Source organism: Myotis nattereri (genome assembly GCF_964212035.1).
Source record: "Myotis nattereri genome assembly, chromosome: X".
Classification (NCBI taxonomy): Eukaryota; Metazoa; Chordata; class Mammalia; order Chiroptera; family Vespertilionidae; genus Myotis; species Myotis nattereri.
Genome location: NC_138078.1, coordinates 4615641 through 4638475, shown reverse-complemented (window position 1 = coordinate 4638475; position 22835 = coordinate 4615641). Strand labels below are relative to the sequence as shown.

At 45.5% G+C, this 22835-nt stretch overlaps 1 protein-coding gene across 1 annotated transcript; it reads right to left on the bottom strand.

The window, feature by feature from the left end:
- Window positions 1-20506: 20506 nt before the first annotated feature.
- Window positions 20507-22538, bottom strand: LOC308511226 (dihydrofolate reductase). Its single transcript, XM_081081237.1, has one exon. The coding sequence runs from the start codon at window positions 22506-22508 to the stop codon at window positions 21945-21947; it is 564 nt and encodes a 187-aa protein (XP_080937363.1). The 5' UTR covers window positions 22509-22538; the 3' UTR covers window positions 20507-21944.
- Between the last annotated feature and the right edge of the window lie 297 nt (window positions 22539-22835).

Genomic DNA, 22835 nt, shown 5'->3' with positions numbered 1-22835 from the left:
GGGATTTCCGCGGGTGGTCCCGTCCCAGGGGGGCTCAGCCTTCTCCCCCCACAGTGCTGCTGGGCTCCCAGAAGTGTGTTCCAAGAGGCAGGGTGGACACACTTCATGGCTCTTGAGGTCCAGCCCGGACCCTGGCACCAAATCCACGGTATTCAATTCCTCAGCCATCACGAAGCCCACTCAGACTCGAGGGAAGGGGCCCAGAACGTTCCTCCATCGGAGAGGAGAAGGCCAAGACCTCTGTGAGCTCTCTCCAATCCATCACCGCAGGGCAGAGAGGCTGTCACTGGCTACTTCACAGCCTTGCGGCCCTGCCTCTCACCTCGAGACCCACAAACCCTCGCGCTTTGGGTGGTCATATTTCATTTTTTATGTTATTATTTCATTTGTTTGTTAATCCTCACCCGAGGATATTTTTCCATTGACTTTTAGAGAGAGTGGGAGGGAGAGGGACAGAAACATCGATGTGAGAGAGACACATCGATTGGTTGCCTCCTGCACGCACCCCAACCAGAGCCGGGGAACCTGCAACCCAGGTACGTGCCCTTGACTGGAATTGAACCCGGGACCCTTCAGTCAAAGGGCCAACGCTCTGTCCACTGAGCCAAACCGGCTAGGGCGCAATGTCATATTTTAGAATCCTTTACAACTTCGGCTTCTGATATCCCCTTTGCAAAATCTGTCTCCTACTTTCCTAAAATTGATGGTCTCTCTCACCAAGTAAGATTAAATTGTAAAAATAAAATGTTACAGCTGGGGCGGAGGGAGGGGGGAGGAGGGGGAAGGAGGAAGGGGTGCGATGACATGTCCCTCCAGGGGGTGGCTGAGCCTTACCAACCCCCAGATGATTATGCATTTTTTTAAAGGCCTGATGCTTTTATTAAAATATATATATTTCATTGATTTTTTACAGAGAGGAAGGGAGAGGGACAGAGAGTTAGAAACATCGATCAGCTGCCTCCTGCACACCCCCCACTGGGGATGTGCCCACAACCCAGGTACATGCCCTTGACCGGAATCGAACCTGGGACCCTTCAGTCTGCAGGCCGCCGCTCTATCCACTGAGCCAAACCGGTTACAGCTATGCATTTTGATTTGCTTCAAAATGATGACATTCCCAGCTACACATCTACCGACACAGCTTAATTAAAAACAGAAACTGGCTATTTTTGGTGGCTTTTCTGGTAGTAAAACCATCAACATCTCCTTTGTTGAGCCTACGGCAATGGAAACATGTTCGAAGTTCTCATCATTTAACCCTGAATTTAAAGATAGCACAGAAATCTTGTTTTCTGCTCCAATATAGATGATATCTATTAAGTCCTTCGGTTCTTAAGTGAAAATCTGTATGTATCTAAGCCAGAGAGCTATTTTGCTAAGAATCAACTTCCGTGATGAGATTTTATAATGGGCTTAAAAAGTAAGTTTTCAGTGTATGACAAAATTCGTTTTTGAAATCTTAGTTTTGAGAGGGCCAGGAAATCAAGAGTCAGTGTATCCTCTAGTACAGCGGTTCTCACCCTTCTGGCCCTTTAAATGCAGTTCCTCATGTTGTGACCCAACCATAAAATTATTTTCGTTGCTACTTCATCACTGTCATGTTGCTACTGTGATGAATCGTCATGTAAATATCTGATCTGCAGGATGGTCTTAGACGGCCCCTGTGAAAGGAACGTTCGACCGCCAAAGGGGTCGCGACCCACAGGTTGAGAACGGCTGCTCTAGTAATAAGTGAAGGGCAAAGCTGACTTAGATGTAGGGACCAAGAACAGCGACTCCTGTGGGAAGTCTTCCTTTGCCTGAAAGAGACGCAAATGGGTTCATTGCACCAAAGTGATCATTTCACCATTTCTTTCTTTCTTTTTTTAAGTACTTTTTATGGTTGTTTCTTTTTTCTTTTTAATACATTATTATTGATTTCGGAGAGGAAGGGGGAGGAAGAGAGAGATAGGAACATCAATGATGAGAGAGAATCATGGATCAGCTGCTTCCTGCACGCCCCTACTGGGGATCAAGCCTGCAACCTGGACATGTGCCCTAGATGGGAATTGAACCATGACCTCCTCGTTCATAGGTCGACGCTCAACCACTGAGCAACACCGGCCAGGCTTTTTACCATTTCTCTTAACAGCCAGAAAATGTTCTTTTGTTTTTTCTTTTTTTTTAAATATATTTTATTGATTTTTCACAGAGAGGAAGGGAGAGGGATAGAGAGTCAGAAACATTGATGAGAGAGAAACATCGATCAGCTGCCTCCTGCACGCCCCCCACTGGGGATGTGCCCACAACCAAGGTACATGCCCTTGACCAAAACCGAACCCGGGACCCTTCAGTCCTCAGGCCGACGCTCTATCCACTGAGCCAAACCGGCCAGGGCCAGAAAATGTTCTTATAAAGATCAGGTTCTTAAAATTTACCCAAAGGGGGGAAAAAAAAGAAGCCTGAGAAAGTATAATGACTAATGATTTCTTCTCTAAAAATAAAACCCACTTTTGAACGAGGCAGCCCAGGCAGACACCTGCTCACACAGGCTTGGAGGTAGGAGGCTTGAGTAAGAGAATCACAGGCCAGCCCTTCCCACTCAGTTCTGGGCACAGGGTTTGCTGTCACACTTCTGGGAAACCTTCCAGATCAGTTGCTGCGCGATGGGCATGCCGAAGCCATCGGCTCCAAAGGTATATCAATTCCTCCCTCTGCCCAGCTCGGAGGGTGACATAATGCAATCGGGGAAGGCTCACATGTCTGTTAAAAGATGATTCATCGGGGCCAAAACTAGGACACTAAAATTCTACGCAACAGTTTTGCATCTCCAAGTACTTAGGCGTTAAGGGAAACACTGGCCCTAGCTGGTTTCGCTCAATGGCTAGAGCGTTGGCCTGCGGACTGGAGGGTCCCAGGTTCGATTCCGGTCAAGGGCACATGCCTGGGTTGTGGGCTCGATCCCCAGTAGGGGGCGTGCAGGAGGCAGCTGATCGATGATTCTCTCTCATCATTGCTGTTTCTCTCTCTCTCTCCCGTCCTCTCTGAAATCAATAAAAAGTCTATTTTTAAAAAATAAAAAATAAAGGAAACATTGGACATGACATGGACTCTGTCAAGACTGGCGACAATATATAATCTTATCTAATAAAAGAGAAACATGCAAAATGGTGTCACTCCACTACACCCACCAGCCAATCAGAGCGACTATGCAAATTAACCCAACAAAGACGGCGGTTAATCTGCACATGCAGGCGCAGAGCGAAGACTGAAGGCTCTGGCCGGAGTGAAGACTGAAGACTGAAGGCCGAAGAGGCTTGGCTTCTCCGCTGTAGCAGAGAAAAACCGGTGCCAGCAGCCAGGGGAAGGAAGGCCTATTGCGCGAATCTTCGTGCACCGGGCTTGTAGTGGTAAAATAAAGAGAACCGAGCAAATGATGATCTTGTCACAGGTTCTTCATGCTGGGCTTGCTCAGTAATGGTCAGGCTGAAGTTCAAATATAAACCATCAACTCAGGATGGGATAGCTGTGATTTAAGCCAGTGCTACTCCAAGTGTGGTCCACGGACCAGCAGCATCAGCGGCATCTGGCATGACAGAAGCGCAGATGCTTGGGCCCCATCCCAGCGCTACTAAATCCGTGTCTCTGGGGGTAGATCCAGTGACCTGTGTTCTCCCAGCCCTCCACATGAGTCTTACGCATGCTCTAGTGGGAGAAGCCCTGATTCAGACTGTTGATAGAAGAAGAAGAAGAAGAAACATTTGGTTTACTCAGGCTTAACGCTACAGAATGCATACTAAAATGAGATATCATTCTTGTGTCATTTACATCTTTAAGAAATTGTCTAGAGCGTCGGCCTGCGGACTCAAGGGTCCCAGGTTCGATTCCGGTCAAGGGCATGTACCTTGGTTGCGGGCACATCCCCAGTAGGGGGTGTGCAGAAGGCAGCTGATCAATGTTTCTCTCTCATCGATGTTTCTAACTCTCTATCCCTCTCCCGTCCCCTCTGTAAAAAAATCAATAAAACATATTTTAAAAAAACACACACAAAACAAGAAAGAAATTGTCTAGGCCCCGCTGGCGTGGCTCAGTGGTTGAGCATCGACCTATCAACCAGGAGGTCACAATTCGATTCCCGGTCAAGGGCACATGCCCAGGTTGCCCAGTGTGGGGCATGCAGGAGGCAGCCGACCCATGATTCTCTTTCATCATTGGTGTTTCTCTCTCTCTCCCTTTCTCTCTGAAATCAATAAAAATATTTTTTTAAAAAAGGAAGCAGGTGACCAGTGGGAGGGGGATGAACAGTTCCCTGCCCAAACCCTGTGACTGTCCCTATCAATCCTATTACATCCCTGTTTCACAGACTGAGAAATCAAGGCTTACACAAGGTCAAGCAACTTGGGGGGCCAGTTCCATAGCAACCCTCTGGGACCTCTGCCCTCTTCCACATCGTGCGCGGCAGCAGGCAGCAATGCCAGGGGTGACCCAGCTCAACGCCGCCACTCTCCCGGGTCATTGCCGCCTGTGCTTTTGAGTTTGAGTTCCTGGAATGGGTGGGGGCTTGATAAGAGGAACTTCAGGCCAAAACAGCTTCTGGGATGGTTGGTGAACTCCTAGTTATCAAAACTCCACCCATAGTGTCTGAGGCCTGGGTCTGTGGGAAAGAAACTCCCATCCCTTCCTGTTGGTGAGGTTACAGAAATGTATGTCTACCACAGCAACCTTAGTAAATACGTTATGTTAACATGTCCACATGTTCCACACCCGACCTCTATGGACTTGATAAAATCAATCACACAGAATTCAGCTTTGTGTCTCCTATGAAACACATAGTAACTTCTGAATGAATGAATGAATGAATGAATGAATGAATGAAGATCGAGTTGACTCCTCAGGGGATTCCTTCCCCAGTTTCCAAGGGATTTTTTTCATTCATTCAATGAACACTTATTGAGCGCTTACTATGTACCAGGCGCAATTCCAGGAAACGGGGATATAGCAATGCACACAACACTATTGCGCTCAGATCAAGGGCTTCAACATTGGGCCTAAGGTAGAGGGGAATACGAACACGCTGCACACTGCTTCTGACTGCTAGCATCACTTCATTGCACGTGGCTCTTCTGTTACACGCTTGCTTTAAATTAGTCCACGGCGCTGGCCTGTGATGGGGAATACAATTCCAGGAGTGATGCTATCGAGTTTCTGGGAACTGCTGACTTGACACACCATCAAAGCCGCCTGCCCATGCACATGCCTAGAAAATAAAAGACCCCCCGGCCCACATGGGCAGAAGCACGCAGGCTATTGCTCCTGTATTTCATTCCCACCACATAAAGGGGAGTGAGGGGTCCCAGAACTCCCTGGAGAGACAGAGAGTTAATTAAAACACATCCTTCATTGTCCAGGACTTGGGTAACACATGGTCTAGGCCAGTGGTCGGCAAACTCATTAGTCAACAGAGCCAAATACCAACAGTACAACGATTGAAATGTCTTTTGAGAGCCACATTTTTTAAACTTAAACTATATAGGTAGGTACATTGTTATTAACTTCATTAGGGGACTCCTAAGCTGGCCTTTGCTAAAAACATCCTCAATCTGATTGAGGGACGTTCGCTGAGGTCGACCCCTTCCAACTCTCCCATCCACACTCGTCTTGTGTACTTGTTTCGTCCATCTCCTTTCCAAAAATCGACTTCTGCGCATGGGCCACGAAGTTTCAATCGCACTGTACGTGCCCGCCCGCACGTGGTATTTTGTGGAAGAGCCACACTCCAGGGGCCAAAGAGCCGCAGTTTGCCGACCACTGGGCTACGGCACCCCCTTCCTTTGTAATAGCTTCATTATTTCGTCATTTACCAACGGTGGTTTCTTTGTGTTTCAGTCACCCTGGGCTAGAGGACATGGTAGGGTGCCACTACTCTCCCAAATCAGTATTTGTCCACACTCATAAAATATCTGAGAAGCAGATAGGCACTTACGTAAGCCTCTCCTTTCTCTAGATCGCCTTCTTTCTTCATGCCAACTACCTATCACCTACCAGCTTCCTATATTTTCATTACGCTGCTGGGTGATTGTCAAGTAAATCATCAGAAAAGGCAACTTCATGGAAACTCCTGCACCTCCACGCAGTACAAGCTCCTGCGGGGCCACCTTAAAGGGATACACGCATAATGGATGCCGTTGTCTTTCATTCTTCATGACAGCAGCCGGCACAGCCAACCGTAACCAATGCCAATGCCTGCTCACCAAGCGCAGGTACTGGGCCAGGGAGCAGGGCGTGGGCAGCCCCACCAGCATCCATTGAAACTCTCCAGGTCCCGTGGATCCCAAAGCCACCCTTTCTCTTCTGATCTTAAAAAGGTGGGCCAGGCCCGTGCCACTGATCACATCACCCAAGGGCAGAGTCAGAAGAGCACCTCATTATCGAGCGCATTTCTAGTTCCGCAGCTAAATGCATTATTCACACTGGGCAAGATAAATAAAGGCTAGAAATAGATTCGTGTCCGTTTTTATTTCCCTTTAAATATGTTTCTCTTGATTTCAGAGAGGAAGGGAGAGGGAGAGAGAGAGAGAAACATCAGTGATGAGAATCATGGATCAGCTGCCTCCTGCACGCCCCCTCCTGGGAATCGAGACTGCAACCTGGGCATGCGCCCTGACCGGGAATCGAACTGTGACCTCCTGGTTCATAGGTCGACGCTAACCACTGAGCACACCGGCGAGGCCATGTCAGTTTTTAAAATACATTCAGTACCTTCCAAATTCGATCAAATGGAAGAGTAAGATTTACCGATAAAACAACCATTCATGCAACACACTTTTATTGTGCTGAGGTGTTCAAGAAATAGAAGCCACAGTTTAAAAGAAAAAAAAGAAGTCACAGTTTACAGGGAGGAGCTCACAGATGCCTAAAGCAGGCCACCGAGAGGAAAGACACCAAACCTAGTCCGGAGGCCTCGGAAGACTGTCCGGGGCACAGCAACACCTGAGCTCAGTCTTGACAAGTGTGAACAGAAGCTGAAGAAGGGGAGAGAGAGGGAAGAGTTTTCTGGGCAAGGAAAGTATGTTCCAGGGCAGCTACCGCAACCCAAAGGGACGAGCAGAGGATGCTCAGAGCAAGCTAAACTTGGCAGCACATTTGACAGTTTCTCTACAGGCAAAGCATCTATTTTTGGTCTATGATGATGTTGAACTTCTTCTCCCCTGCTAAGCATTGCTGCATATTTATATCCAGGTTGTCTTTGATTAGCCTCCTACTGGACCATAGCTTTGTTTCCCCTGCATAAGTCCAATCACTCTTCTGGGTATATCTATATATATAAAGGCTAAGTGGCCAGCCGTATGTATGTCCGACCGTCCAACCGACCGGCCAGGAAATATGACATGCACTGGCAATTTAAAAATAAATGTTGACTCGCACATACGCAATACATATAAAGCTCTCACTGGCACCAATCACACTCGTGTTTTTCGATATGTCATTGTCAATCGTGAATTTGGTTGACACTTCTATTATAGAGAAAGGGCGAATAGCAATATTAAAATATTTCTAATTAATTTCCTTTCAATGTGCACATATCCGTGCACCAGGACACTAGTTTTAAATAAGAGTTGAAATCCAAATATGCTTCTTTGGCTTATGTACCAACTTATCTCCTAGAACTCAAATCTTCACAGGTATTTTAACAGCTGTACTCTTTATCAAATTAAAAGGGAGGAAATAATTCCAACTTCTAGCAAAGCCTACAGAAAAGATTTCATGTGGTAGGAGCACAGAGCAGAGATGGTAAATACAAACAAAAAGAAAAAAAAAAACCTCATCAGTAAGATACAGTAAAATGGGTTTTTAAAACTCTCATTGGAATATGTGAATTGATGCCACAAAAAATAATAAATCTGAGAAGGCATCGCATTTTATCAGTTCAAGTTTACTTCTCAAACATGGACCTTTCATTTTATTTTTTAATATTTCTCTAGCCAATCCTTTTTGAAAATATATTTCTATTGATTTCAGAGAGGAAGTGAGAGAGAGAGAGAAACATCAATGATGAGAGAGAATCATGGATCGCCTACCTCCTGCACGCCCCCTACTGGGGATTGAGCCCACAACCCGGGCATGTGCCCTGATTGGCTAGGGCTTGAGTTTCTTTAGAATACATACAGAGAGGTTGCAAGCTGAACTATTCTGTTTTGGTCTGGTAGATCTACCAATGTCTCTATTGCTTTTGGACTAGCGGCAGCTCATGGACAAATATGGCAACTGTTAAGGGATCCCTGCGGATGCGGGTAGAGGCAGAATGTGGTGATGTGGGCGTGTGATCACCTTCAGGAAGCTCTCCTAGATGAGATGCTTCTACACCCGCAATCAGATGATCAACTGCTATTCACTGCGTGGCCCATAGACATGAAATTCTGCAAAGACTGACGGCCCCTTTACATAGGGATCCTGAGCTATCTCGGCTTAAAAAAAAAAAATCCAGTTTTCTTTTCCTTTATTAAAGCAAAGGAAAACATTTTCCCACACAAAATGGACAGCACTTCTTTGTCGACTAGTTCTTTCAACGGACTGTGCAGCTGTTCCTGAGGCAAGCTGTCTGGGAAGACGAGTTTTCTTCCTAAGGAAACAAAGTTTGCGTAACTTCTCATCAATACTAAGAAATAAAAGTTTCAGAGGTAGGTGTCAAGTTGATGAAACACTTATTTCTCCTCAGAGTCTGAGCAATCGCACATTCCCTATGACTAGATATGATTTAGGGATTGACAACAAAAAGGCTTTTTAAAAAAATATCCCTTTAGACTTGTATGCATGCATATACGCCTAACTAATGGACACAGACAACAGGGGGGTGAGGGCATGAGTTGGGGAGGTTGGGGGGGTTATGGTGGGATAAGGACACATATGTAATACCTTAATCAATAAAGAAATTACAAAAAAATCCCTTTATGGAAAACTTTCTTTTAAAAGAAATATTTTTATTGACTTCAGAGAAGAAGAGAGAGAGAGAGAGACATCAGTGATAAGAGTCATTGATCTGCTGCCTCCTGCATGGCCCCTACTGGGGATTGAGCCCAAAACCCGGCCATGTGCCCTGATTGGGAATCAAACTGTGACCTCCTGGTTCATAGGTCGATGGCTTAACCACTGAGCCATGCTGGCCGGGCTGGAAAAACTTTCCAAAGCAGGATTTTAGATGACAATTAGGCAGAAAAGACTGCATCACCATAGTCAGGTTCAGTACAAGGTTAATGCAGGTGGTTATGAAACTGGGTTTTCCATCCTCCACCTGTCACCTTTGCTCAAGTCCCAGGGCTTTCAGCCACAGAGAGCCACTTGGAGGTCCAGTCCTCACCTCAAACCTAAAAAGGCTCAGAGGAGAAACTTTTCATTTTTCTGTTGCTTATCTACCCACATAATAATGACAACATGCCCTGACCAGTTTGGCTCAGTGGATAGAGCGTCGGCCTGCGGACTGAAGGGTCCCAGGTTCAATTCCGGTCAAGGGCATGTACCTTGGTTGCGGGCACAAACCCAGTAGGGGGTGTGCAGGAGGCAGCTGACCGATGTTTCTCTCTCATCGATGTTTCTGACTCTCTATCCCTCTCCCTTCCTCTCTGTAAAAAATCAATTAAAAAATATATATATATAAAGAGATTGTTGAAAAAAATAATAATGACAACAAAAACAAAACAAAGAAAACTTTTGGTCTGCTTCCCAAGTTCCCAATTCCTTCCAAAGGTATCACCACTATTCTAGCCTCTTCAGTCAAAATGCCAGGGACATATAGACGAGCAAGCCACACGTCCAATTGTGGCAGAGCTACGCATAAAGGATCAGGCAATCAAGGTAAATGACACCAATCACAGCCTTTCAAGGAGTCAGAAAATCCTTTGAGAAAAGAGAACATTTATTTATTTATTTACTTTTATGTTTGTACTGATTTCAGAGAGGAAGGGCAAGGGAGAGAGAGAAATAGCAAAGATGAGAGAGAGAACCGTTGATCACCTGCCTCCTGCAGGCCCCACACTGGGGATCGAACCCACAACCCCAGGCATGTGCCCTGACTGGGAATGGAACCGTGACCGACTGGTTCATAGGCCCACGCTCAACCACTGAGCCCCGCCCGTCGGGTGAGAAAAGACAACATTTAGACTGAGTCTTGAAGAAATGAAAGTGGAGGAGCATTCAAGGAAGAGAAGAACAATGTGTGAGAGGAAGGCATGACATTTCACGGCAAATTCCAAATAGGTCAATGTCATCAGAGTAAAAGATGGATGTGGAAACGTAATAGAACTGGGATGGGAGTGTGAGCAGACCTTGCAGAACTGAATGTACTAAGTTTGACCTGTACACAAGTGAGGAGCCACTACAATGATTTGTCCAGAAGCATTAAGAAAAGACCAGTTTCGAAAGTTTGGATTATTACTCAGAATATATTCCCTTAGCCTCCTGCATATATGTCCTTGCCCTGTTGACATGGGCTTTGTCATGTGACTAACTTTGCCCAAAGGAATACGAATCTAACAAAAGCTTTAAGTATACTTTGCCCCACTAACATGACCATGAGAAGAGCATGCTCAAAAAGGCCTCTGACACTTCGGCCTGGGCCCCATAATGAGACCCATGCTGTAGGTGAGAAGCCTGGATTTCAGAGCATGGCCCATGGATTCCAATACCTAGAACCAAGCTCCACCAAGCTGCCCCGTTAGCCAACCCAACGAGCCATTTTAGCCGGTCCAAAAACGTCTGCGCTTATGCTTACTGTCATAAATGACTACACTGGGGAATGATTTGTTACACAGCTCTACTGCAACAATCGCTGACTAATACATCATGTTAGGAATCTGGTAACAATTTTCACCTCCCAGATAACCCTGTACCCTTCTTCTTTCAAATCCAAAATACTAAGAACATATTCTTTTTTTCTCCCCTGGAAAAGGAAGGATGTATAGGGGCTCTTCTGTGATTTATACACATTCTGAGCTCACTTGCTGCTTCTGAGACCACCATCCCTGAAAAACCCGAAGCAAGTTTGACTGCCAAGCACTTATTCATCCAAAGGGAAGATGTTCTTTTGGTCCTTCCTTAGAATTGGATTACTGGAACAATCTCCTAACCAATATACCCCTGAATCTGGTTTTGCTCAGTTCCCATTCATCCTGAAGTCCATGTCTAGACCAGGGGTGGGCAAACTTTTTGACTCGAGGCCCACAATGGGTTCTTAAACTGGACCGGAGGGCCGGAACAAAAGCATGGATGGAGTGTTTGTGTGAACTAATATAAATTCAAAGTAAACATCATTACATAAAAGGGTACGGTCTTTTTTTTCAATAGTTTTATTCATTTCAAACGGGCCGAATCCGGCCCGCGGGCCGTAGTTTGCCCACGGCTGGCCTAGACTCTTCTTAAACACCACCTTCATGTCACCTCATCTCACAGTCTGCAAGGGTTCCCATTACACAGCATTTCAGATTCAATTCTGCCTTGTTTCCAAACCCCACCAAGTAGTTTAACCTCTTCCCTGTTTGCGTCCCAGGCTGATTCTCTATGCCATGGCTTTGTTCGGGCAAAAGAACATCTCCCCCGGAGCCCCATGTGGAAGATTCACTTCTTCTACCCCATCCACAAAGCTTCATTTCCTGCCACCTTTAATGTAGCGATCGCCCTCCCAGGCTTCCTAGAGCTGCAAGAACTGTGCCTATTCCTATGACAGCTTTAGCCTCTTCAGCATCTAGTTAAGCACTTGCTTGGTATAAAAGCCTATACAGTATGTATATCTTGTCTTTTCAACTACCTTGAAACCTTCCTGCAAGCCAGAACTATGTCCAATCTTACTAATATTCGCTTGCCCCTTTCCCCCAAAGTTCTGTGCAGAATGGCTGGACACAATAGGCAATGGATATCTGTTTGATACCCTAAAATAGGCTTTCATTCGTTTAATATATACTGACTAAGCCCTGTGTGCCAGGCACTGTGATAGGTAACGGTGACTAAACCATTGCCTATGGCAGTGATGGCGAACCTATGACACGCGCGTCAGAGGTGACACGCGAACTCATTCTTTTGGTTGATTTTTCTTTGTTAAATGGCATTTAAATATCCTATCTAATAAAAGAGAAACATGGTAATTAGCATACAACCGCTACCCTTCCCATTGGCTAATCAGGACGATATGCAAATTAACTGCCAGCCAAGATGGCAGCCGGCAGCCAGGCAGCTTGAAACTAACACGAGGCTTGCTTGCTTCAGTGATGGAGGAAACCAACGTTCCCCGCCTGCCTTGCCAGCCTCTGAGCCTGCAGTTTGAAACATTTTAACAAATATAGAAGCTAAACAAAACCCCAGAAACCTGCTTTCAGCGAGCCGGGATCTCAGAGCTGGAGTTGATACAGTGTTTCGATTATAGAACCCAAACAAACCAGATACCTGCTTTCAGCAGCAGAGGCCTCAGAGCTGGAGTCAGAGCTAAAGCTGGCCCAGAATAAAAAAAAAAAGAAAAAAAGGAGCGGTTGGGAGCTTCCGTCACCCGCCAGCCTGAAAACAGCCCTCAGCCCCTCATCCAGACTGGCCAGGCACCCCAGTGAGGACCCCCACCCTGAAGGGTGTGTGATCAGCTGCAAAGAGCCATCATCCCCTCACCCAGGCTGGCCAGGCACCCCAGTGGGGACCCCCACCCTGATCCAGGACACCCTTCAGGGCAAACCAGCCAGCCCCACCCATGCACGAGGCCTCTATCCTATATAGTAAAAGGGTAATATGCCTCCCAGCACCGGGATCAGTGGAGCCGCGAGGCCTCCCAGCACCAGGATCAGCGTGACAGGGGGCAGCGCCCAAGCCCCCTGATCGCCCTGTGGCTCTGTGTGTGACAGGGGGCGGGGCCACAACCTCCCTATCCGCCCTGCTCTGTGTGTGACAGGGGAAGGCGCCCCAACCCCCTGATCAGTCCTGCTCTGTGCCTGATAGGGGGGAGCTCCCCAACACCCTGATCGCCCTGCGGCTCTGTGTGTGAGAGGGTGCGGCGCCCCAACCCCTGATCGGCCCTGCTCTGTGCGAGACAGGGGGAGCTCCCCAACCCCCTGATGGGCCCTGCTCTGTGCGTGACAGCGGGGAGCTCCCCAACCCCCTGATCGGCCCTGCTCTGTGCGTGACAGGGTACGGAGCCCCAACCCCCCTGATGGGCCCTGCTCTGTGAGTGACAGGGGGCAGTGCCCAACCCCCTGATCCGCCCTGCTCTGTGTGTGACAGGGGGCGGTGCCCCAACTCCTCTATCGGCCCTACTCTGTGAGTGACAGGGGGGAGCTCCCCAACCCCCTGATCGGCCCTGCTCTGTGTGAGACAGGGGGAGCTCCCCAACCCCCTGATGGGCCCTGCTCTGTGCGTGACAGGGGGCAGCGCCCCAACCCCCTGATTGGCCTTCCTCTGTGCGTGACAGGGGGTGGCGCCGCAACCTGCCCATCGACCCTGCCTTGAGTGTGACAGGCGGCGGTGCCCCAACCCCCCAATCAGCCCTACCCTGAGCGTGACTGAGGGTGGCATCGCAACCTCCCGATCCGCCCTGCTCTGTGCATGACAGGGGCGGCACCCCAACTCCCCAATCGGCCCTGCTCTGAGCCCGACCAGGGGCTGCACCTAGGGATTGGGCCTGCCCTCTGCCACACGGGAGCAGGCCTAAGCCAGCAGGTCGTTATCTCCTGAGGGTTCCCAGACTGCGAGAGGGCACAGGCCGGGCTGAGGGACCCCCCTTCCCCCCGAGTGCACAAATTTTTGTGCACCGGGCCTCTAGTATAAAATAAATATCAAAAATATGTCTTTGTTTTACTATGGTTGCAAATATCAAAAAATTTCTATATGTGACACAGCACCAGAGTTAAGTTAGGGTTGTTCAAAATGCTGGCACGCCGAGCTCAAAAGGTTCGCCATCACTGGCCTATGGCCTCAAGAGTTTTACAATTTACAGCAACAATAAATAAGTACACAAAAGGAAGCATTACTCTCTTTATCTGATTTGCTGTGTGTGTTTTTAATAAAACTTTTAAAATATATTTTTATTGATTTTAGAGAGGAAGGGAGAGGGAGAGAAAGATAGAAACATCAATGATGAGAGAATCATGGACCGGCTGCCTCCTGCACACCCCGCACTGGGAATCGAGCCCACAACCTGGGCATGTGCCCTTGACTGGAATTGAACCCAGGATCCCTTCAGTCTGCAGGCTGAAGCTCTATCCACTGAGCCACACCAGCTAGGGCTGCTGTGTGTATTTTAAATGTTATATTCATTGCTGGACTAAAAAGATGGAAGAGGATCATGACGGATGCATTTCCTGAAGTCGCAGCCATGTCCTACCCAGAGAAGTTTCCTAACCTAATTGCCACCACTCTGGGCGCATGATAGTCAGTCCTTGTTTATTTTCTTCGCAGAGGCTGTGGGTTAGGCCCAGAGGGCATCTGAGGAGGGAACCTTCTGCTCAAACCCACTATTTATAGTTTCCCAGTTTCCCAGAAACAAATATTTAAATGTGTTTTCTCAATTCTCCCCTTGTCATCTGACAAAAGTGTAGCAGCTTCCATAATCTATCAAAGAGGCAGCATATGATGTTACAAAATCAATGCGCTAAGTAATGGAATTGCATTTTCTAGGTACACTGTCTGCTTGTTTCTTCTTCTTCTTATAAATGCAGAGCCCATCTAAAGAACGGAATCTTTGTATCTGGCACATTTTCAGGGAAATTTAAAGGCCGACTGTAATTATGACAAAGAACTCAGTAACAGAATTTTAACACAACGCTGCCAAAGATTCCGAAAAAACCAACTCCGCTGTATTTAACAAAAGTTAAACCTCATTGAAGACCACTCCCAGCCTCCAATTTTTTAAAAAATATATTTTATTGATTTTTTACAGAGAAGAAGGGAGAGGGAGAGAGAGTTCGAAACATCGATGAGAGAGAAACATCGACCAGCTGCCTCCTGCAAACCTCCTACTGGGGATGTGCCCGCAACCCAGGTACATGCCCTTGACCGGAATCCAACCTGGGATCCTTCAGTCCGCAGGCCGATGCTCTGTACAATGAGCCAAACCAGTCAGGGCAGCCTCCAATATTTTCAATCGCACTGTAATAAAGATACGAATTGGCACGCTGGCTACTTCAAATACAATTTGACACTAATTATGGGAGTGGACGTTTCACCATGTAGGTTAATGATTTACCCAACTCCTCGTTCACGTCCAGGATGGTCCCCAGGAGTGACAGATGCCAAATGAGAAGTAGAGTTGATGACCCTACTGGGTCAAAGCCCTCGAATGACCAAGAAGGATAACTACATTAATAGTTATGGTGACAGACCTAACTCGTTTGGCTCAGTGGATAGAGCGTCGGCCTGCAGACTGAAGGGTCCCGGGTTCAATTCCGGTCAACGGCACATGCCTGGGTAGTGGGCTAAATCCCCAGTAGGGGGCGTGCAGGAGGCAGCCGATCCATGATTCTCTCTCATCACTGATGTTTGTCTCTCTCTCTCCCTCTCCCTTCCTCTCTGAAATCAATAAAATAGATTTTAAACAATCAAACTGGTGAAAGAGCATCAAAAAATTCATTATCTTCCATTCTCAATCTTTCCATTTTAAGGAGTGTTTTCCAAGGAAAGCGAAGTCTTCCCTTGTGCCTGTTGGTGGGGAAAAGTCTGAAACGTGAAAGAACCAGCTCTATTGACAACCCACTGGCGGCTAAAACGGGCATCTAAGAAACTAAAGGCAGCAGGATCCAAGCAAGAGTGGGGAAGACCGACATGCCAAAATTAAATTTCTCTGGGACCACTTCCGAGCGCTGTGATTAAAAATAAGAACACTAATGATATTAAAAAGCTGCAGTACGCCATCAGGGAGGAGTAAATGGCAGGAAACCCCAATTTAGGGGAAGCTGGTCCTCAGCGATCACACCGAGGTGTGACATTCTTGGTGACATGGGCGAAAAGGGGCCACGTGCTAACCCGAGGAGCTCAGGGGAGGCCAGCATGGCGGCCTTGCCAACGCAGAGGCCTCCAGGAACCACAGAGGACGCGCGGAAATGAGAACAGTTTTAATTACAGAGCACTTGATGGTGGGCAGTCACGTCCGAGACCGGTCCCCTCCCTGACAGAGGTCCATCTCTACCTTCGCTGAGCCTGTCTATTGTCTTTTTGCTTCTATGAGAACATATTGCTGGAATGTCAATGTAATTTTCCTTTTGCCAGACCCTCAAAGCACAGGCACCGCTCTGTGGAGACCACAGATCATCACTGTCACTGAGTTCATTGCTGACTGTTAAGGATCCTACACCCAGCTACAGCAAAGAAGTATGTGTCTATCGTTTTACTTTTTATCCAATCCCAGAGGGTTTCCCCCGCTTTGCTTTCTCCCGCCTCCCTAATCAATCACGAATGGCTTTCATGTGACCCACATATGTCTCCTCTTTTCATTGTTCTATAGAAAACAAGGTGGAAAACCGCCATTCTCCAGAGTATTTCAAATTGTTGAGATTCTGCTTCCAGGCAACTGTCGACAGTTTGGCTCAAATCAACTCACAAAAATTCCTCACAGGTGTGATTGTTTCTTATGTTAACAGTGATCATCTTTGATCTTTAAATCACTTTGAACGTTTCTGCTAAACTCTTTTCTAAAATATATTTTTATTGACTTCAGAGAGGAAGGGGGAGGGAGAGAGAGAGAAACATCAATGATGAGAGAGACTCATGGATTGGCTGCCTCATGCACGGCCCCTACTGGGGATCAAGCCTGAAATCCAGGCGTGTGCCCTTGACCAGAATCGAACCCAGGACCCTTCAGTCCGCAGGCCTACACTCTATCCACTGAGCCAAACCAGCTAGGGCTATAATAGCAATTTTAAAATTAATGTTTATTTTTGCTTATTCTCCCTCCCCCCCCCCCCTCCATTCTCTATGGTTTCCTGAGAACTACGGTTCTCAAATGAGGATAATTTTGTGGCCCCCCCAGGGGGCACTTTTCAATGTTCTGAGACATTTTTGGTTGCACAGCTGAGGAGGAGGTGGAGGAGGAGGGAAAATGGGACTGACATCTAGTGGGTGGAGACTAGAGATGTTGCTGAACATCCCACAATGCACAGGACTGCCCGCATCATAAACAATTATCCAGCCCCCAAAGTCCATGTGCTATATAACACCAATCCTGGTCCAGACTTGCACTCACAGCCCCTGATTTGGGTATAACCTATGGGAAAGGAATGGTACCTATGTCTTCTCTATTTGTGTAATGACCACGATGCTAGTATAGAACTACAGGGTGTCCCAAAATTCACGCAAGAAGTAATTTTGATAGAAAACACAGGTTTATAATTAAAAATTGTAAATTTGTTATTGAGTCATAAAGTATACAGTCTAGGGTTATGTGTGGAATAGCACATCGGTCAATGGCCTCCACGGCTTTGCTGGCACATAGGCGAAGCCGTGGTCCTCATTGGTCTTCACTGTCCCTGCTCCTGGGCCATCATTGGTACTTGGTCATGCTTATCAAATTGAAGGGATTGACATCAAACGGCAACAGATATTAGAATCTGATTCAATAAACCAAGTCAAATTAGGCTTTTATTTTTTTTTGTTGTTGTTGTTAATGCTCACGCAAAATTCAAATCTTGCGTGAATTTTGGGACACCCTATATATCTACTGTATATCTACTACAGAAACCTCATGTGACTGTTACGGGAAAATTCTGACTTTTTTGGAAGGAGAGGACAAAGAAATAACTTTATTCATTTTAGTTAAAACATTCTTGGCACGCCAAAAAGTTAAAGTATGGTTGGAATACGATCCTATTTTTAAATGGCTGGGTTGTGACATCTGCAAAAAACAGGAGCATCAAAGTCATCAATCACTGATTGTGCTGGAATTTTCCTCACCCTGAATCGCTACCTCTGCCCCTTATTGTCCTCTGCCGATAGGAGGCGCTTCCTGAGGGGCAGTGATGCTCAGAGGCCTGCTGAGGGCACAAGGAAGCCACCCAGTGGGCAATGAAGAGAACTCCAGTGGGGCTTGAGTCTTCCTCCGCCTTTACTCTTTACTATTTTGGTGAATGCTCACTAGAGGATACTTTTCCATGGATTTTTAGAGAGAGTGGAAAGGAGAGGGAGAAGGAGAGAGAAACATCAATGTGAGAGAAACACATCGATTGGTTGCCTCCTGCGTGTACCCCAAACTGCAACTGAGGTACGTGCCCTTGACCGCAATAGAACCCAGGACGCTTCAGTTCTCGGGCCGATGCTCTAACCACTCAGACACACCAGGGCTTCCTTCCCCCCTTTAAGTAAATCTCCTCACCGTCTATTTAGTTTCTCTTTATATCTCTTTTCTGAAAGTCCAGCTAAATTTTTTGTAAAAGAGCCCTGATCTCACATTTCTTTGAAGCTTTGTGTAATCCTATCCCACTGCTCCAAGTTCTCTCAAGGCAGTGGAATTCAGACAACAAAAAGCGGTCAACATAGTAAGGTACAAAACACAGGTGGTGAAATAGCCCAAGAAGACAGGCATCTCACCCTTGGGATTCTGGGTAAGCCAGATTCCTATCCTGGGAGACGAAACACGGTGCCCACAGCAGTCCGTGTTGGTTTGTATAATAATCCTTGCAAGTATGTAAATAAACCAAATGGCTGCAAGTAGAAGTCCTGTGAGCTTTCCTTGTGACTAAGAACTTAAACCCCCAATCTTCTCCTGGGCTTGGAGACGTTGGAAGACAAAGTTTTAAGTGAAACGGGAAAACCGGTAAATATCACTGACGCACCCATAGTGCTCAGGTAGTATTTATGAGCCCTGGAATGATCATTCTGATTATTCCCAGTTCATTTTAACAAGGGATCCCGCCCCCCAACACACACACACTCTCTTAATTAGGTGCCGGTGTGCAAACAAAAGCCTATATTAGCACGGAGACAGAACACAATGAATAAAATGAGAGCATTTCTCTCTTTGAAGTCGCTGGATAGTAGTCTAGATATAGAATAGAATGGTTCCCTGTAGCCTGAATGTGAATGCACTGTTAATCAAACCTCAATACGATTTCATTGGCCACTGTTTGCAATTAGGGCCAGCAAACCTAAAATCAACTCAGCCCCTCTGAGTCCTTATAATGCATCTCAACTGAAATGCTTGCCATGTCTGTTTCAAAGGTAGTGTTGTCTCCTCTGACGTTTAGAGGAGAAAAATTCTAAATGCGTTCAAGTGGCTCTAAGGCAAAGGACACGTGCAAAGGAAATCCGTTTTCCTACTGCTCAGCGCGCAGGAGAAATATTTCAGATTCTAAAGGATGTGAGAAGTGTGGGCCTTTAGAAACAATCAGTCTCCTTAAGCTAGACTGTAAAGTCTATTCAACTACAATTAGTGTCTAAATTTAAATCCCCGTCTGTGGTTAGAATAGAGATTCGAAGCTAGAAATCGGCTGCTGTGCGCACCTACGTGGTCTTTAATTGAGGCATCTTATTTATTTTCCAAGAAAAGGTTCAAATAGATTCAAAGGCCTGGGATGTTCACAGGCAAGGCTAGAAGGCTGGCTCCTTGTTGTATGTGATAATTAGCATATGGAATCACAACTTGGACATGTTTATGCCTGAAACACTGGACCTCATTTTGAAATGCTCTTAAGGATTAGACTCGGCAGTAGACAGACCCTAAGGTGACTCCAAATGAGTCCCACTGTGTGGTGTTGACATATGTCATCATAATTAATTTTTGAAGGCAGTAATAATTACAAACGTGCTTAGTGTTACAAAGCATAAGGTACTGCTATACAGTGAGTTCCTGGGGGGGCGGGGTGGTGGGCAGCGGGATGGAGAGGGGTGAAGACAGGGAACAATACAGTTCTATATACTAGCCAAGTTTCAAGAAAAGTACGTACTCAATGTGAATTCAGATCTTCAAGATGCTACGATATGAAAACAACCTAAGTGCTTGTCCATAGATAAATGGATAAAGCAAATGTGAGATACACACACACACAGAGGAATATTATTTGGCCTTTAAAAAAGGAGGAAATCGGCCGAAACCGGTTTGGCTCAGTGGATAGAGCGTCAGTCTGTGGACTGAAAGGTCCCAGGTTCGATTCCGGTCAAGGGCATGTACCTGGGTTGCGGGCACATCCCCAGTGGGGGGTGTGCAGGAGGCAGCTGATCGATGTTTCTCTCTCATCGATGTTTCTAACTCTCTATCTCTCTCCCTTCCTCTCTGTAAAAAATCAATAAAATATATTTTTTTAAAAAAAAGAAGGAAATCAATCCCTGGCTGATGTCACTCAGTTGGTTGGCCTCATCCAGTGCACCAAAGGGTTGCCAGTTCAATTCCCAGTCAGGGCACATGCCTGTGTTGCAGGCTCCATCCCCTGTGTGGGGCATGCAGGAGGTGGCCCATCGATATTTCGCTCTCACATCTATGTTTCTCTCTCTCTCTCCCCCCTCCCTTCCTCTCTAAAAAAAAAAAAAAATCAATAAAGATATTTTTTATTTTTTTTTTTTTTTTTTTTTTTTTAAAAATATATTTTATTGGTTTTTTTTTACAGAGAGGAAGGGAGAGGGATAGAGTTAGAAACATCGATGAGAGAAACATCGATCAGCTGCCTCCTGCACACCCCCTACTGGGGATGTGCCTGCTACCAAGGTACATGCCTTTGACTGGAATCAAAGCTGGGACCCTTGCGTCCACAGGCCGACGCTCTATCCACTGAGCCAAACCAGTCAGGCCCATTATTTTCTTGTGGTTTGTAAGTCTTATGCAGAACTGATTTCTATTCTGTGTGATCTCTTTTTTTCTCTGTGAAAGATTTTTAGGAAATTCCTTTTTACTCCTGATGTTCTGTATCCCAATTCTACTGCTGAATGTAAAGGGCTCAATTTATTACCTTAATTAATTTTTCATGAAACTAAGCACATAATAGTTCAAAAAACTGAATCATAATAGACATACCTAATGCATAAAAGTAATGCACCCAACTGCGGATACTATCTGTCAACAGTTACAGCATAATTTCAAATTTTAAAAAATGGTGCAACAAATACTCTTGGGTCCATCTCTTTGTTCAGGATTAATTTCTAGAGGTTCTGTGTCCAAACCCAGGTTATTTTGAATTTTAATTGATATCGTTAACTTTTACCCTAAAAAAATTTGAGCCAATTTATAAGGCAAAAAATGCTATTTCTTTGGATACCTAAAAATCCAAATATTAACATGAGGGATAAAACAAGTTTTAATTTTTTAATTATGTGAAATTTATTTTCTAACTTATTAATTTTGGTTTCTTTTAACTTTTAATTTTAAGCCATATGCTTGTTATTAGATTACCTTTTGTGTGTGAAGAGCAGCCTATTCTTATTCAATCATTGTAACATCCCATGGCATCTCACCCAAGATTACAAACAGAGTTTTTAAAGGTCTCAGGCCTTTTCTTTTAATCATCAAAAAAGTAGTCTCCTACCTGCTTCTTACTATCCCTATGGGATATACTGTAGTTCTCAACTTAGTGATTCTCTGAGTGAACAGAACTTTTTTCAGAAGTGTGATATGCATAGAGTAATTCTGGTCCCTGTTTTGATTGATCTACTTCTCTTTTAGTATCTAAGTTCTAATTCTTCTGTTTACAATCCATTTCTGACATTTGGACAAATTTGGCCAGCTCCTTTCTTTATAGGTAACTAATGCTACCAGGGGATTCTCCCATTGTGGTTTCTTGGCATATATGACTGTAGGCAGGTGCTAGGGACCTAATCCTCAGAATTTCTTGAGGATTCAGACAGTTACAACAACAGATGTTTCACAAATGTTGTGGTTGAGATTAAAACTAATTAATAGAAATACATTGCTTAGAAATAATTATCCACAGATCTAAGTAACAGAAATATCTTTCTCTAATGTTAAATACATAATTGTTTGGAGGGGATAGGGAACAACTTGAAATGAATCAGACAACACCTTCACATTACTCATTCTTTTCATATACTTCAAATTTGTACTTAATGCCTTTTTCCTCCTGGACATCAGAAAGAACACCTGGGTACTCTGGGAGAAGTTTATATTTCTCCAAATCAATTTCTGGGAAAAATGTATCACTTTCAAATTCCTGCATGATCCTTGTCACAAAGAGTCGTTGATGGCCGGGCTTGCTCATGGCTTCCTTATAAACGGAACTGCCTCCTACTATCCAAACCATATCCACTTTATCTTTTAATTCTGGTTCCTCAATAAGTTTTAAGGCATCATCCAGACTTTTGGCAAGAAAATGAGCTCCTTTTGGAGGTTCCTTGAGTTCTCTACTGAGAACTAAATTAATCCTGTCCTTTAAAGGCCGATTCTTCTTGGGAATGGAGAACCAGGTCTTCCTACCCATAATCACCAAATTCTGTTTACCTTTTGCTGAAGAGGTTGTGGTCATTCTTTGGAAATACTTGAATTCATTCCTGAGCGGGGGCCAAGGCAGGTCTCCGTTCTTGCCGATGCCCAAGTTCTGGGACACAGCGGCGATGCAGTTGAGAGTACGAACCATGACGGCGGCACCAAAAGCCTGGGAGCTTGCTAGCCACCTAGATATTTTTTAAATAAAAGGAAATCCTTTTGACAACATAGATGAACCTGAAACACATTACGCTAAGTGAAATAAGCCAGACAGAAAGACAAATGCATGATCTCACTTATATGTGGAATCTAAAAAAGTTAAACTCAAGCAGAGAATAGGACGGCAGTTATCTGCAGGGATGAGGGCAATGGAGAGACCATATTGTATACTTGAACTTTGCTAAGAGAGTAAATCTTTAGTGTTCTCAACACACACACACACACAAAATGGTAACTATATGAAGTGATGAATATAGCT

What these genes read in the sequence shown, in the direction of transcription:
- LOC308511226 (XM_081081237.1), bottom strand. Translation starts at nt 22,508, where the DNA reads ATGGTTCGTACTCTCAACTGCATCGCCGCTGTGTCCCAGAACTTGGGC.